We start from the raw sequence: 15811 nt of genomic DNA on the forward strand, positions 1-15811 counted from the left end.
CTTGAAAACACTTTCGACAAATGTGACCTTTTCACATGAACTCTCGCGTGATCATGACGGTGTTATTTTGTCGGGCGGCAGGTGCGATGTGCCAACATGGCATCGTTGGAACCTAAACTCACGCACGTGCACAATTTTGCCTGAGTGATTTTAACGCGCCTCTATTCAAACAGCGCATCTGTAGTCACAACAAAGTGACTGAGAACCACCAGCGAACAATTGAGGTCGACAATTTCTCTGCGTGCGCGAGGTGGAATGATTTATCGAGTGCGCAGTACATTCTGTGCGTTTCGTTGCGGAAAATGACCCCCGTTTGTTCTGGAAACTTTGCGAATCACGAAATGTCCAAATGGTGATCTTGTGTCCTAAGCCTCTTTAATTCAAGCACTGCTTTCTTGTTAAGCTGTCGTTGCGTTGTGTTCGAGTTGCAGTTGTCAGCGTTGAAGAGGGAAAACGTTTAGAACTAACAACGTGCTAATCCGCCTGGCAATGCATCAGTTATGTGACTTGACTTTCGAAAGGCTCGTGAACAGCTTACGGTCCACTTTGAGATAACGCAATTGTAATGTATAAAACAGATTTTTAAGATACCTTCACAGGAGAGATGTTAAGAGAGTCCGCAAATTGCATGTTTTACAGTGTTTTCTTTGGACGTTTATTCTTAAGCTTATTTACACTATTTCACGCAGCTCAGTGTGTCGCCTGTTAAAAATAGCCGTTAGTTTTCACATCCTTTTCGCTGTGGTCTATAATTAACTTTTTCGGATGATGATGATGACGATGAAAGCCTCTCTTTGCACCTAAACGGCTCTTGTGAGTCGAAAGGTACAAAACAATACATAAACTCACTTTGAAAAACACTAAGAGTTATAATAAAAACTGACTTAAGAGAGACACCAACTAAGAGAAGCTAGGGGACATGTTCGTTCCCAGTTTTTACCGGAATTTCTACCAAAGATATAAGTAGTATATGCACATGGTTTTAATAAGTGAAATGTGACCATGAAACCATTTTATGCGTGGAGCCATCTGTACAAACATGTAGTCGTTGCTTGGTGCTTGCACGAAAAACAGCTCTTTGTACGAAACACTTATAACTTGATGACAATGCTAACCCAAGTTAGCTGCAGTTTTGAAGTGTCGTAATAAGATGTATCGTTATTGCGTTTAAAGTGGTGCCAAATTTGGAACGATTCTCTAAACCCGTGTCAAGAGTTGAAGGTCTTGTTACGCCCTATCGACTTTAGAGCATGCATTGTTCCGAACTTGCGCTAAACGCGCGGCCCCCTTATCTACAAGTTTTTACTGACACACGTTTTGAATTTTCTGCAAGCGCGCAAGATAACTTGAATTGTTACTTATGATAAATTGTTATCTCTACAGTTCTAGCAATTCGGAGAGCGTGTGAACTTCGCAGACATAGGCATACCTTCGAACAATGAATCTCAGCTCCAGTAATTATCAGAAACGAAATTTGCCTGAGGAGCTGTTGAGACGCTTGGTTCGCGTGACATGAGCTGCATAACACCGTTGTTTGTCATTGCTAAAAGCTCCCTCAGTTGACGCGATAGTGACACAGCAAAAATACAAACCCTTGATATTTTCCACTCACTCAATATAGTTTGACTGCAAACATTTTCAAATACGAATATTAACAAAAACGAGGGATCATATATTGCCCTAGACTAAAACATTTACTGATATAGACAAGCAAACAACAAGATATTGATATGGCCGGGGTGATACCCCTCTGTATTTCCCAATAGACACAACAATATGCTCTCGTATATTATCGCCTTTCAGATACGGCCATCTATGGTAGTTAAAAGCAAGAGACATTCTCAAGCATACTGCATTCCGCGAGTAAAAGTATTTTTCCACACTTTCAGAAAATGCAAGGAATTTGGATGTTTTATTATATAACATCTTCTTTTTTTTTTGAAACTATATAGTGCATTCATCTGTGGGTGCGACGCAACCTTATCAGAAATCTTAGGTTATCCAAAGGGAATATTTGAGGTCTGATTTTTAGAGTCTGTGTTTGCATTAAGACAGAGTATTGTCTTTTTTTTTCAGTCAGACTTGATATGCATACTTAATTCGCGCCAGTAACTTAAATTCTGTTATCTGTTTACTGTAGTAAAATTTCTCCAGGAGCTCATCAAAGCCGCGCTCAAAGTTCAGATCTTAGTTTTCCATTAGATGCACTTTAGTCTTGAGTGAGTGAGAGCGATATACGACAGCTATCCGTTATCCGACAAGCATTCCTTCTGTTTGCTAACTATTCTGACGCAAGAGACCCTGTTAATTGGACGAATTCACGTCAATAGTTCAATTACTTTACTAGCCTTTTTAAACTACCCACTTGTACCAAGCACCTCTTGACACCCTTAAGGAACTGTCAAGATTTCGACGGTGCTAGCTCTCGAGCAGTATTGCCCAAAACAAATCTCCTGAACTAGAATACCAAAATTAAAAGACCATTCTCTACCAGCTTTAGGGCAATCCTGAGAGCATGAACTTTCAACATAACTTAGCTTATCGCGCTTCCATAGTGAGATATTCACGCCCCACGCATTCTTGAAGATTATATCTTTATTTATTCATTATTGACGACAAATTACTTGAAACACACTTTCAGTTGGTACGTGATCTTGTAACAGTCATTAGCGCCGCAAGTGCGTGGTAATCACTCTCCGGGTGTATATTGAGACGTTATATATTTATAAAAATTTAAAGTGTTCAGTTTGCTATATATACAATTAGTTTTATATTTGTACAGTAATGTATTTACATCAGAGTCAATAATAAATACGCACAAATTGTTCCCCTTGACTTTTTCTTTTATCGTCGTGGAGGAAGTGTAATGTACGTTGTCGTTTTACAAGGATCTTACAAGAAGCTACTTAATTACACAAAAGGTGCTCAGGCCTCGAAGCCAGTGCGACAGTGCGAACGGACTTGTATATGTGTATCAGGGTGTACCCACTTTTTATTTGTGGTACGACAAATTCTCGGTGGTAAAGGGCTTTGAGGACCCTTCTGCATGTCGGAACGCTGGTGTCCTCAAGAAAAAATTGTTTTTATTTAAGTTATTTTTTTGTTTTCTGTCCATGACTCTATGCTCTGTGCCTAGTGTTTTTCACAGATGTTCTGGCACTCTGCAGCCATTGTTTCACGTCGCTGGGATTGTAAAATGTGGGTCCTGTTCCTCCCGCGAACTCAATTTCCTGATTCTTTATAATGTAAAGTCTTATTGGCCTTCCGGCATATGCCTTGTTAGCTTCATCGTCCATGTTATCCACCATCACAGCACAGTTATGAAATTCTACCGAGTCCAGCATCAACCTTGCGGCATTGCACCTTTGCTCGAGGGTTTGGTGTCTTGATATGGTGACGTTATTCTGTCCAAAAAAATACGTAGACAACATTCAGTGATTTTAGGCATGAGAATAATTCCCCTTAAGGTTGTCGGAGCCATTTTGTCAAATTCTTCAGAGACATTTGTCTTAAGCTGAAATATAGAACCTGATGGAATTTGTACGAAAGATGATCGGAAGAATGCAGTTTTGACTGTCAAATTCCATTTTGCATGTCATCCTTGCTAGAAAATAGCAATGTCTACTTATCACTCTAACGTTCGCGTTCAATTTACTTTTCATGTTTAAAGACCTTGTGGTAAGATTCATCATAGGGATGAAAGATCCCTCCACAGCTTGTTGGCACAGTGCGAAACAGTTTCCAGTTACCTAGCTAAGGGGTTCAGCTATTTTTATGCAGAGCATAAATATGCTCTCGTTTCAGTGATGCTTTGATATGACATTTGGTTCGCATCATACATTACAACGCCGTGGTGAACTCGACGGAAACGCCAAGCAATGTATCGTGAATTTGGCAATGGGGCTTCCGAATCTATGACAGTTATATCAAGTGTTTGATCGGGTGCGCTCACCTTAAACGCCCAGCCGTCGGAGGGATGAGCTTCCTCGATGTACACCGCTAAAAAATCAGCAACGTCACTGAATTCTCGCGCGATGCTGAGAAACTCGTCCACCCTGGTTCGGAAAACGGGACACGTCCAGCTACAGAAGTTGACAACCAGTGGCCGGTTTCGTCTGCTAAACTCCAAGAGCCGGCAGCGTGACTTGCCATCCACTGAGACCAGTTGGGAGTCTGGGGCGGGCTTTCCGCGAGAAGCGGACTTCTGCAGCTCGCGTAAGATGGATGAACGCATGGAAGTGAACATGGGCCAAGTGAACAGTGAATGCCTGTAGTTCTCTCGGGGCATTTGGATGGTCGCGATCTTGTTCATCATCTCAAAGATGAGCCACTGTGAACGAGGAAAAAACTGCAGAAGACGTAGAGTTAAAAACGCCACGAGTAAAACGGCTGAGCTCGCGTAGTAAACCAACAGTGTGGGTACGTTGTGGAGCATTGTCGCGGTAGATTCTTCGGAGTTGCCGCTTCAGATTCGCAGAGGTGTTAGCTGCACCGTGTCTAAGGTTCGACTGATATTGCAAAGGGAGTTTTTGTTTGTCGTTTCCAGCAGCAGGGGAATGTAAGGAATTTTCTCTATGACCTTTGCGTGATTTTTCAAATGCTTCAAGTTATGCTGCAGCTGGTGCGTGGAAAGCGGAACATATTTGCACGCGCAGACTGATAAAACGTGGAAAAACAGCCATGTTGACAGTTCTGTGCTTCCATAGCTATATTTGGTTTGGCTTACCTCTAGTATTTAACTGTAAGGTCTTTACAAACAAACTAAACACAACTGTTCCCAGCAGTGGCTCTCGGCATGCCCTAGACGAAATGATGAATTGCAGACCAGCGCTTTTCTTGTTAAGTATTTTTCAATGACCTCCGTTTGTTCTCAAAGGCATGTGTAGCACGCAACGGCTATTCCAACAATCAAACATTTTCAATTCCGCGCATCATTTTAAAAAAAAGAACAACTGGTATCCGAGGTAACCCTTTTTATCCTTGTGATCCGACGCTTCTACTCGAAAGCGCTAAGCAAGTTGACGTTAAAAGGGAAAGTAACAAAATATCAACGATAAGTTCACGCTCGTTCACGCTGCGGCGACGGTTGCTAAAGGTGGACGCTACTCTACCGTCAAGTTTTGCGTGATTTCAAAAGTGTAAACAAATGTAACTTCCATCACGCGATACATTTGAAAGAAATCACGCGAACGTCAATGCACTCGCACAGTGACCCCTTGACGCGGATTTTCACTGTTTCGTTCAGCATCGTTGGCAAAATTTGCGGGAAAAAGGAAATATTTACCACTTGGCAAACGTAATTGAGTATTTGTGTGTCTTTCCGCTGCAAAATTTCGTCACAGCATGGCGCCAGTGTGGAGTAATTAGGAACCCGGTTCACTGCACTTGTCGGCTTGCCGTTCGCGACTGACTCAAGACAAAAACGTCAGTTATCAGGAATGTTCACGGTTGTTTTGACACATTTTACCTCTGAAGGCAAATTTGCGTTCATTTATAATGGTGAACGCATCAATGACTTTTAAATCGTAAAATTTTGCGTAAACATGCCGCGAGTCATGAATTAACTACCACTACCTCACGCATCCAGCGTTGAATGAGAAACTAAGTCAAATAGAAAAATATTCTCAAACGAAAGCGGAATCGTTTTGCACAAATGTAATTTTCAAATTTTGGCAGTTCAGGGCATTGTTTAGCTCGGCGAAGCTGTGTTACCGGGAAACTACAATAGCTTACGTAACGTAGACACATTTACGTTCCTTCCTGACTTTTGAAGGCGTCAGGAAGGAAGTTGTAAGTCTGTGCTCTGCATTCTTGGAAACAAGTGTATAGAACCACTTTTCTTATGAATATGTTACTGATGTAATGCAACCTTTTCATTTGTTATTTTCCGCCAAGACCAGACTACGAAGAGATTTTCAGTTGCCTTTACACTGCTTGCGCATCACGCACTATGCCGGAAAAATTTGAAAATGCAGCTTTTTTCCTAGTAGGCCTACCGTCCACACTGATCCATCACGTAAACGGAGCTTTTCGAAAACTCTCTTCAAACCTAAGGAATTTGAAAACGCCGGCTTTTCGTTTTCGTGTGGACGGAAAACATTTTGAAAACGGAGTGTTTCGAAAACGAAGGCGTCGCGATAATCGTGTGATTTCCCTGACCGAGTTTTCCGCAAACACAAATCCAAAATGACCGGTGATTGTCGTGTTTTCAAATTTCTCCTCCGTAGTGTGGACGGAAAACGTTTGATGCGTTTTCAGAGTGAAACCTTCATTTTCAAATTCCTCCGGCGCAGTGTCGACGGTGTCCTATAGTAAGAAGAAAAGAGATAATGACAAAATTTGAACTATTAAAATCATTCTAGTAATAATCTATTATTCGGTGCCCTTTCGCTTACGTTAAAAGGCAAAATATTGTTAATTAATTTACAGAAAAAAAATTACACAAACAATGGATTGAAAATACGCCGCGGTCGCTAGCCTTTGCGATTAACGGCTAGGCATTCCAATACACTGGTCCAATATTCAATCCGCTCATTACACGCGAACAAATCTTTTGTTGCCTAATAGTCGTACATAGTTCAGTTAGCGAATGAACCTTATGTCAGCCGTATGACGTGTTTGCTCGTAGAAAACTAGAAACATCATTAAATTGAATGCATTATGCTGAGTTATACGCGAGATGTACCTTTATAGAACTATGAAAGAGCTGTGGTAAATCGCAAGCAAAAGGCGCGTGTTTAAAAGGTTCTTCAGAGGGCTCTTCATACATGCCGCAAGGTTTATTAGGTCAGTGAACCCATAGAATTTAGCGGTTTCTTACCAGCACCAAATTACCGGCAATTAGCTTGAGGTTTGGTGATACAAAGCCATGTTGCTTTTTGTTTGCCTTTTCAACATCCCGCGTAATTCTTTTACGTCAAGGAACCTATAGAAATCAGTGGTTTTGTGTTTCTTTACAAAATTACCTCCAATTAGCCTGAGGTTGATCGCAACAGTTCAAAAGAATTGTTGACCAATCATAAGCACGCTGAACACCGATCGATTGAATGCGCAGTTGCTCGTGGATTCCTGTTTATGAACAAGACCGCTTTGGCGATCCCAGGTAGTCCCAAATCATTTAGCATGAATACATGTGCACAAAAAACGAGACAAGTTTTACTCCAAGACTTGCGATTCTGAGGCGTTTCCCAAGCTGTCGCGTGCCGCCGCACGTGCATCTTTAACCACGTGCTTGTATTGAGATAGTTTCAAAACGTTGTGTCGCCTTTTCAAGCCGATACTAGATTTAATGAGCTGTACAATGGCTGTGCACGTGTGTTATAATTCTTGATACATTTCTTTGCCCTCCTCTGCAAAACAACAGGGAGCTTAAGAAAACCACGACGTGAACCAGGAGGGCCAATTTTTTAATTTTTATTTCAAATGTTTCGCCCTGTCGGAGATTCAGTTTCGTGATGGTTTTGACGCTGAGAAACAAAGGAAAATGACTTTAGAGTATCGCGAGATTCGTAGGTAAAATATAAAATCAATTTTTAATCGACGTTGTCCTCGGCGTCGCGTCCTGGTTTCTTAAACTCCCTAATCCCTAATAGGGACACCACGACGGCTCGTAAAAAATGGATTTATATTTTACCCTCTACTTTCGTGACTATCTGAATCTGTTTAGTACGCCAATCGGTCTAAAAACCTGCTCAAACTGAATATGTAATGCCAGCGATCAATTCCAAAAAGAAATACAAAACATTTACCGTCGTGGCTTACGTTCACCGAAATACGCGGAACTTAGTCATTTCACGTTAGAGAGAGTTCAGACAATGACGACGCCGACCCCGAAGACAACGCCAAGTAAAAAGTATTTTATATTCTGCCTTTGAATTTCGCAATTATCTTAGTAGATCTGTTCAGTGCGCCTATTGGTCTCGGAACTTGCTCAAGCTAAATATGTAACGCCAGCGATCAACATCAAATGAAATACGGAAAATTAGTCGCCGTCGTTCGCGTTCTCCAAAATACGCAGAACTTAGTCATTTCACGTTGTTGTTTGGCAGAGGACGGCTACGAAATGTACAAAGATTTCACGTGTGTAGCCACTGTTTTACGCAAGCATAAGCATAAACATATTAAGTTTTTGGGCTAGTGGACACGGCTGCCGGACATAAGCATAAGCGTTCTACTTCTTCTACCTTGCTTTTTTTCTTACGATTATGTCGCTGTAATGTTCAGTGAGGATATAGTCGGAATAAGCATCAAGTGCTCGCTGTTGGCTGAGAGTATTTCGCTTATGCTTATGCCAACATGTCCCCACTGGACATAAGCACCAGGCTACCGGACACTGCTGCAAGACAGCTTAGCCTTCTTGTAATTTCGTCTGAATTGAATTAATATATTGTGAATCTGAAATAAGTATTGCTCTCGATGACTGCATGCCTCAATGCGCGCCCTTGAAAAGTTTTAATAGAAGGCGTCTTAAAATAGTTTAACTGCTTCGCACTTTTCCTTTTATACTTCGGCACATAATCTAATTTATTTTTAAATTAACAAATTTTTATTGACGTCTGGTTTTTAATGCGTCTGTGACATTATTGATGGCGAACTGAACGCCCTTTCAGTAATAGTTGCGTGGCCAATAAGCTGTGTCATTTGGTGAACAATCAATCACCATTATAAAAGACTATTTCGAGATGTGACAGCAGCGATTCGAAATACACTGTTTATTTTTTTTAAGAATATTGTTTTTTTTGTCCGGCTGAGGCTGAGTATTCTCATGCTTCTACCGATTTTAGGCTGAAAATATTCTTGCAAATATTCTTAGATTATAGCATATGACATATTTGCTTTCGAATGTATTTAGTGTCTGGATGGTATTGAAGTAATTTTGGAGCCAGTCTCCAGGCATTATAGCCTGATATCACGCACATAACGTTTTGCAGAAATGGTTATTGGCATCGAACAAACGGCCCTTGCTGTTTTTGTTGCTTTTTGGCTTGTTTGCTGTTTAGAAATTAGAAGAATTTTATACGGTTTAGTTAAAAAAGTAAAATTGTATTGTATTTATAAATTTTTAACACATTATCTCAGCCTCGCAATCGTGTTTATTCTTAAAATATTCTTAAACTTTCGCAAATTTCAGCGTCGATATTGTCACAAAACATATTCTTATAAAAAATAAAGAGTGTAAGTAAAATGACTACAAAGTTCGGAAACACTACGTTAAGCATTGAGGAAATTAGAATACTTGAAAATCGATAAGTGCAAGAGTATTTATGGCCGTGATGACGCTGCTTGACGCACTCAGTTTGTCTTTCGTTAGCGGTCGAAGCTATTTTAGAAATCTGTTGCTATAACTGAACCTGAAATATTTAGCATTCTTACATCCCTCGCTCATCGCTCAGCCACCACGTTGATCCGCCAAATCCCTGAAAAATTAATTATATCAAGGTGCCTTTGATGCACAAATTACCGTCAGAACGTAAACAGATGACCCTATCGCTGAAAATCCCTGAACTTAAGCGTGAATATAATTTTGGTGTAAAATCACATTACCTAGGTTACTGAAACACACACTATCCCCGTGGTTATTTTTGTCTACCATGCATACAACCCGTGCGTCTGAACCATACAGTAGGCGGTGAAAAGTGCAGAGTTCTGACGCTACAAGTATGTTAACAGGAAAAGCATTACAGTTGGGCCAGTTTTCTCACTGTAGACCACATTGTATAGCCTAATATGGCCTCCATTTGGCGCGAGAATATATAAACAATAGCTGCCATATGCTCGGGTATTTGTCCACAGACATTATCTGTTCCGAGAAGCGAAGAGTTTTCCGAGAGCATAGCTCGAGGAAAAGCTTTGATTAACTTTGAGCTTTGATTAACTTTGAGCTTTGATTAACAGATAATGTCCAAGGACAAATATCAGAGCCTATTTTCGCGCCAAATGAACGCTATTGTGTTTATCATCCTTCCAATATTTTTGGCAACACACTTGTTTTGAAGATTGGGGAATATCACTCACATCCTGGGGCATATTCAGTATTCAGACCATTATTATCCAACTGCAGCGAATACCGTCCAAATAACAGTACAAATATACAGCGATATTGTACAGTTATTTGTACAGTAGAAAACCTGTTTGCCGTACAGGTCGGCGCGCGCACGCAAAACTGTCACACTTTCCCTCTTTCATCGATAAGTTTATTGACTACAGCAGTTGGATAATAAATGTCTTATTAGATGTTTTGGTGTGTAGTATCGCTTTATATTTTTTAACTCGTTTGTATTTTAACTCGCCCTACGGGCTCGTCAAAATACGGCACAATTCGTAAAAATATACAGCGATAGTACACACTAAAACATCTAGTAAGATATATATATATATATTCAGACCAATCACTTGCGGATGAAAAATATTTGATGGATTATAAATAAATAAGCAATAGTCTCCATTTAGCGCGAAAATATGCTCGGATACTTGTCTGCGGATATTACCTGTTCCGAGAAGCGAACAGTTTTCCGAGAGTGTAACTGTGAGCTTTGAGGAACAGATAATGTCCGCGGACAAATATCAGAACATATTTCCGCGCCAAATGAAGGCCACTGTGGGCAAAAAATATTTCATGGACTATAAATAATAATAGTGAGGGATTTATAATGCCAGAGACCACAGCTGATTGTAACTTGAAAAATATGACACATTTTGTGCCTTTAAGTTTTAAAGTTTGCGCCACATAGGCAATGTTCGTATTCCCGGTTTTGGACTGGAACTAGCTTGTAATAATCCCCCCATGAGCCTCCATTGCAAGTTAGTTCCAGTCAAGTACCGAGAATATTCGGTCGGTCGCGCCCAGTCACTCGCTCGCCAAGTGTCGCCTGGTAGGATATTTTCGCTCACAGAAAGCGAACAGAAAATTTCTGAAATCTTCAAACCTGCCATACACAATGTCGTTAACACAGGGACAAATATTGCAGAAATATGGCTTTCCTTGTACTTTATGCATGGACTGTGTGATGTTCGCATTGTATTGTGGTAAAATCTCCTCCTACGGAGGATTGTATGAATATTGTAAAGTGCACTTACTGCATTGAGTAGCCATTACAAAAATACGTATGAATTAGGGATGTTTAATCAAAGGTAGCCTCTTCCAGGCGTGCGTTCAGTTAGTTGGGGCGCAGCGCGAAAAAACGGCGAGCGAAGAAAAGGGGAGAAGTGCGGCGAGAGAAAGCGCCACTCCCCTAATTTTTCGCTCGCCGTTTTTCGCGCTGCACCCCAACTAACTGACCGCCTGGAAAAGGCCAAATCAAAGGAGCCCCTGATGTCACAATCCATGTAAAAACAGTACCGGGACATGGCGGGATCCTGCTTGCTGAGATAAAAAGATAAGGCCGATGAGAAGGGTGAACCCGCAATCATTAGTGATCACCCGTTTGAGAGGGAAGGGCGAAGGATGAAACTTGCAACGACGGGGAATAGCAATGTATTTGCTGTGGGGCATTTGTTTTATTTTGTAGCCACTAGATCTGACTGTCAAAACTACACGCAGGGTCCGGGAATTGACGATTTCTTTAAATCGCTCGATGATCCCTTGAATTTCTCACAACGCAGCGGTATGCAAGAAACGAAAACGCTCTCCGTGCTTCCAGTCATCAGTTTTGTGACCACAACAATGAGGAGCGTCACCAGATTTTCTCACAACACAGTAGTATGCAAGAAACGAAAACGCTCTCCGTGCTTCCAATCATCAGCATTGTGACCACAACAGTGAGGGACGTCACCAGAGATACTACAAGTGCACGCCCGAGCACTGGTAGCGCTGTGAAGAAGACGACCACGGAGGAGCCGAATATGAACGATAAGTAAAGGATTACAGGAGGAAGCCAAAAGAATGTATACTTTTTAAAATGATTACACTCAAGAACATGCATTTGTTAGTTCTTAAAACACGTAAATTAAACGGAGAGTATTGAAATAACGATACTATGATTTGCGTTATGTCCCGTACGCGCGGGGTTACTTACAGTTATGCTTCTATGTATGGTGTATTCCCTCCGAATGACGAAGAACCTTTTGAAAAACCTTTTGAAAAATTGCAGCCCACATGTTTATCAAACAAAAATTAACAAATTTTTGTCTTTTGGCGTAATCTTATCAAAAACATTTCAACTAAAAATGCATAATCTTGATTCAGCATAACAGCACTCGTCTAAAAGTAAGTTTTATAAATCATAAAATAAGAACATAACAGCAACAGAAAAAGAAACAAAAACAATTTTATGAAACGCCACACTATTACATCGGTCTTTCTTTAAAGCGTAACTGCTAAAATGTTCAGTGGAAATTTTGACCCGTGCGTGGCATATTCTAGCTGCTCGTTGCAAAACATCCTCGACTGTCCCACAATGGGATCGTCCTCTTGAAATAAATAGATAGATAATATACCATAAGATTCCAAAGACCAACTTTTCCTCCCTGCACCCGTCCTTTAGACTAACGTAAGTCGGCAGAACTGTCTATAAAATTACTTTAAAATTGTCTACAAAATTTAAAAAATAAATAATAATAAAATAATTACAGAAATACCCCGAAAATAAATAAAGAATTAAATGTATAAATAATGATAGCTATAACAATAATGAAAGTGACAATATAGAATTATGATTATACTAAAATGAAGTTAAAAATTCAAAAATAATGCCATGAAGCAACTAATCTCGCAAGTTTTTTCCAAGTTTGCTTTTAAAGCTGTCTTAAGATTCGACGGATACTATCTCAGGGGGGATACTATTCCACTCTCTGATTGTTCTTCGGGAATAAGAAATTTGTAAATGTCATTACTTGTAAATTCAACACAATATTTTAAAGCCATGGGTTCCACGTATTCTGGTTTCAAATCCCTAGCTGGTCTCAGGTGCATATCCTTGTCAAGCCACGTGGAGAATGTTGTGTGTAATCTTGAACATGGTACACAAGGCGAGAGGCCATTTTTACAAAAACTGTTTAATTCCTCGCGCGCTGATTGGCTCATTTTTATCATCAAGAGTACAGATGGATAAAATTTTAATTTATGCAAGCTTTCAAGTTCAATTTTCAGCTGTCAAACCATCAACTTTATAACCAATGAGATTTTATGGACTTTCAGTTTAAGTAGCCAATCAAAAAGCGAGAAAAGCTATTGACAATGTTCGCGTCATTTTGAATAAAATTCACTTATCTTTGTTTACGGCAAGTTTACGGCGTCTTTTCCCCTCATTTATTCCCGGCATTTGACCATTTTGGGGTCTTGTTATTGTAAAAAATAAATTGACGTCAGTTTTTCATGCGTCTGTCTTCTTATTGATGATATATTGCGTCATAACATTGTCAAAGTGGCTGTGGAACCACAAGCCGCAAGCGAGTAGTTCCGCAGACAATGTTATGACGCAATTTATCATCAATAAGAGAACAGACGCATAAACAACTGACGTCAATTTGTTAAATGGATCCCACTCCAACTCTTTAATCATTGCCGTTACACTGGAGGTATGCCTGTAGTGATTTTTACAGAACCGAGAAGCTGCCCTCTGAATATTCTCTATCTTTCAAAGTAACATTGATGGTACGGATCCCTAGCCTGCGAACGCAGACGTATTTCCGGCCGCCGCTTGTCCGCTTGCCGAAAATAACGTCTGCAAACCCGAGCCAGGAAACGATTTCTGTGACGTAATGACTCAGTTTTGTTTCTTTTTGGCCAATCAGATTCCACGACAGAATGAAACTCGAGTGCTCTTCGCAGCGAATATCGAATACCTCGCGCAGTAGTTCTGGGGCTACTTGAGCTAAACTGTGATTGGCGTAAAATCCCTACGCCACAGAAATCGTTTCCTGGCTTGGGTTCGCAGACGTTATTTTCGGCGGAGACAAGCGACAGCCGGAAATAGGTCTGCGTTCGCAGGCTAAAGGATCCCACACTACTGTTGCATATTCCATTTTGGGTCTATATAACGGGCCTTTTCCAGTCTTCTCTCGACTAAGCGCTTCTGCCAGGCAAATGGAAAGAAGTTGTAAATTCAATACAATTTTTAAAGTCACCCATCAAAAGAGCCTTTTGAACGAAATAAGCTCAGGGCTTCAGGAACTTTAACGGTTTAGTTTTAGTTTTAGTTGACCCAGTGACTGCGCGCAAGACAAAATCTGTGGGATCATGGTCCTTGTACCACTTGTGACGCCATTATAGTTTTCACGACAAAAAAATTCTTTTTTTATATGATGTGATAATAGTGATATGCTGCATATTCTGGTGTTCCTCGTCTCGTAGAGGTAGCACGAAAATTGGGTCAACGAGGGGAGGAAGGGGAAGTTTCCAATTTCATTGTTATTTAAAACTCGGTTAAAATCTTCAGTAATTACAATGGTATACTAATCCAATAGGCCATTTGCATGATGGCGTCATTTGACTACAACTACCAGAATCCTTCACTTTTTCTGTTTCTTTATGCTAATTAGGGCAATTGTTATTTAAACCCCACAGGGAATTCAAAATTTGAGTAATAATGAAGAAACGAAAAGAATTCTGGTAGTTGTAGACAAATTCCTTGAATAGGTTCTGCAAGTATACGCACTGGGGCTAACTCGCTAGGGGATTAAACATCATTATGGCTTTTAACTTCATTCTTCTTACTATCACCGACTTTGTCCCATTTAACCCATTGACGCCTGCACCGGCCGTAACCGGCCGTGATGAGCGTTGGCCTTTGTTCCAATTCTGACGTCATCACCTTTGACCAAAATTGGCATCATCCATACTCAAGTTCTGCAGGAGGAAAAGATCTTCCCAGCAATACCCAGATCAGAGTGATGGGCTCAATGGAGCCTGAAATATGCACGAAAATGCTTAGATCGGAGCAAAATTTCCTGCGACTACACTATTTATTTAGTTATTTATATAGTTATTTATTTATTTATTTACTACCACATGTGTAGTATTTGGGGTGGCTTTTTAAGCTTAGCCTCCATCCTAGTCTTCAGCACTGCACTGATGAGGCCCAGAAGGCCGAAACAGTACTGTCTGCAGTTATATATATATATATATATATGTATATATATATATATATATATATATATATATATATATATATATATATATATATATATATATATATATATATGTATTTATATTTATTTATTTATTTAACTTTATTTATACACGGGTAAAACATCAGGACTTAAAGTAAGCTACTCCATGGTAAAAATAGCCCGTCTCGATGATGCTTTCTCAGAATTTTTCAAACTGGAAGCATGCCCGGTGGAAGATCAATCACTGCAGCAAAAAGATAAGGAAAGGAGAAAAAGGAAAGGCAAAAAAAAAAAAGAAAAAAAACGAAAAGCCTAAAGACGTAGGTCACTTTCTCGTCCAAAACCGAAATTTTGATTTCTGCGCATGCCCGAGAAGAAATGACATAAAACGCGATGCTGGTGGCAGGAAAGGGATGTTGTCATGTTGCAAATGCCTTTTTGAGTAGAGTGGAGCTAATTTGGCTCATATCTGGGCTGGAAATCTCCAAATGACTGAAAAATGCGTTTTTGGCAAAACGCTCCGGGAGTCAATGGGTTAAAGGAGTTACGTCATGGTTTGTGTATCTTTAAAACTTTAGCCTAAATTTCTAGTTTGTAACCCGTGTTAATCTTCTCCATCCTTAACCATACTTGTTCCTTTATGAATTATTATTACCGGTATGTCTACGATGTTTTTCTATCTTAGTGAACTATTTTCAGGTTTCTTTTAATTTAAAAGCAATTTTGTACGTGGTCAAAATAACCGTGAAAAAAAAAACCGAGA

The 15811-nt window shown here is 40.1% G+C and overlaps 1 protein-coding gene and 1 pseudogene across 1 annotated transcript; both read right to left on the reverse strand.

The window, feature by feature from the left end:
• Positions 1–15811, reverse strand: part of LOC145497513 (uncharacterized) — a 218628-nt pseudogene that overhangs the window by 147008 nt on the left and 55809 nt on the right.
• On the reverse strand, positions 2060–5917 carry LOC145498717 (type I iodothyronine deiodinase-like). The gene is made up of 2 exons (XM_081478637.1): positions 3953–5917; positions 2060–3404 (listed from the first exon to the last, which is right to left on the reverse strand). Exons 1-2 carry the CDS (start codon positions 4433–4435, stop codon positions 3120–3122), a joined length of 768 nt encoding a protein of 255 aa, XP_081334763.1. The 5' UTR covers positions 4436–5917; the 3' UTR covers positions 2060–3119.

The sequence above is a fragment of the Orbicella franksi genome, chromosome 9 (genome assembly GCF_964199315.1).
Source record: "Orbicella franksi chromosome 9, jaOrbFran1.1, whole genome shotgun sequence".
Classification (NCBI taxonomy): domain Eukaryota; kingdom Metazoa; phylum Cnidaria; class Anthozoa; order Scleractinia; family Merulinidae; genus Orbicella; species Orbicella franksi.

Coding starts and splice junctions, on each gene's coding strand:
- LOC145498717 (XM_081478637.1), bottom strand. CDS start 4,435: ATGCTCCACAACGTACCCACACTGTTGGTTTACTACGCGAGCTCAGCC. Junction 3,405..3,952: donor CCGACGGCTGGGCGTTTAAG/GTGAGCGCACCC, acceptor TTTTTTGGACAG/AATAACGTCACCATATCAAG.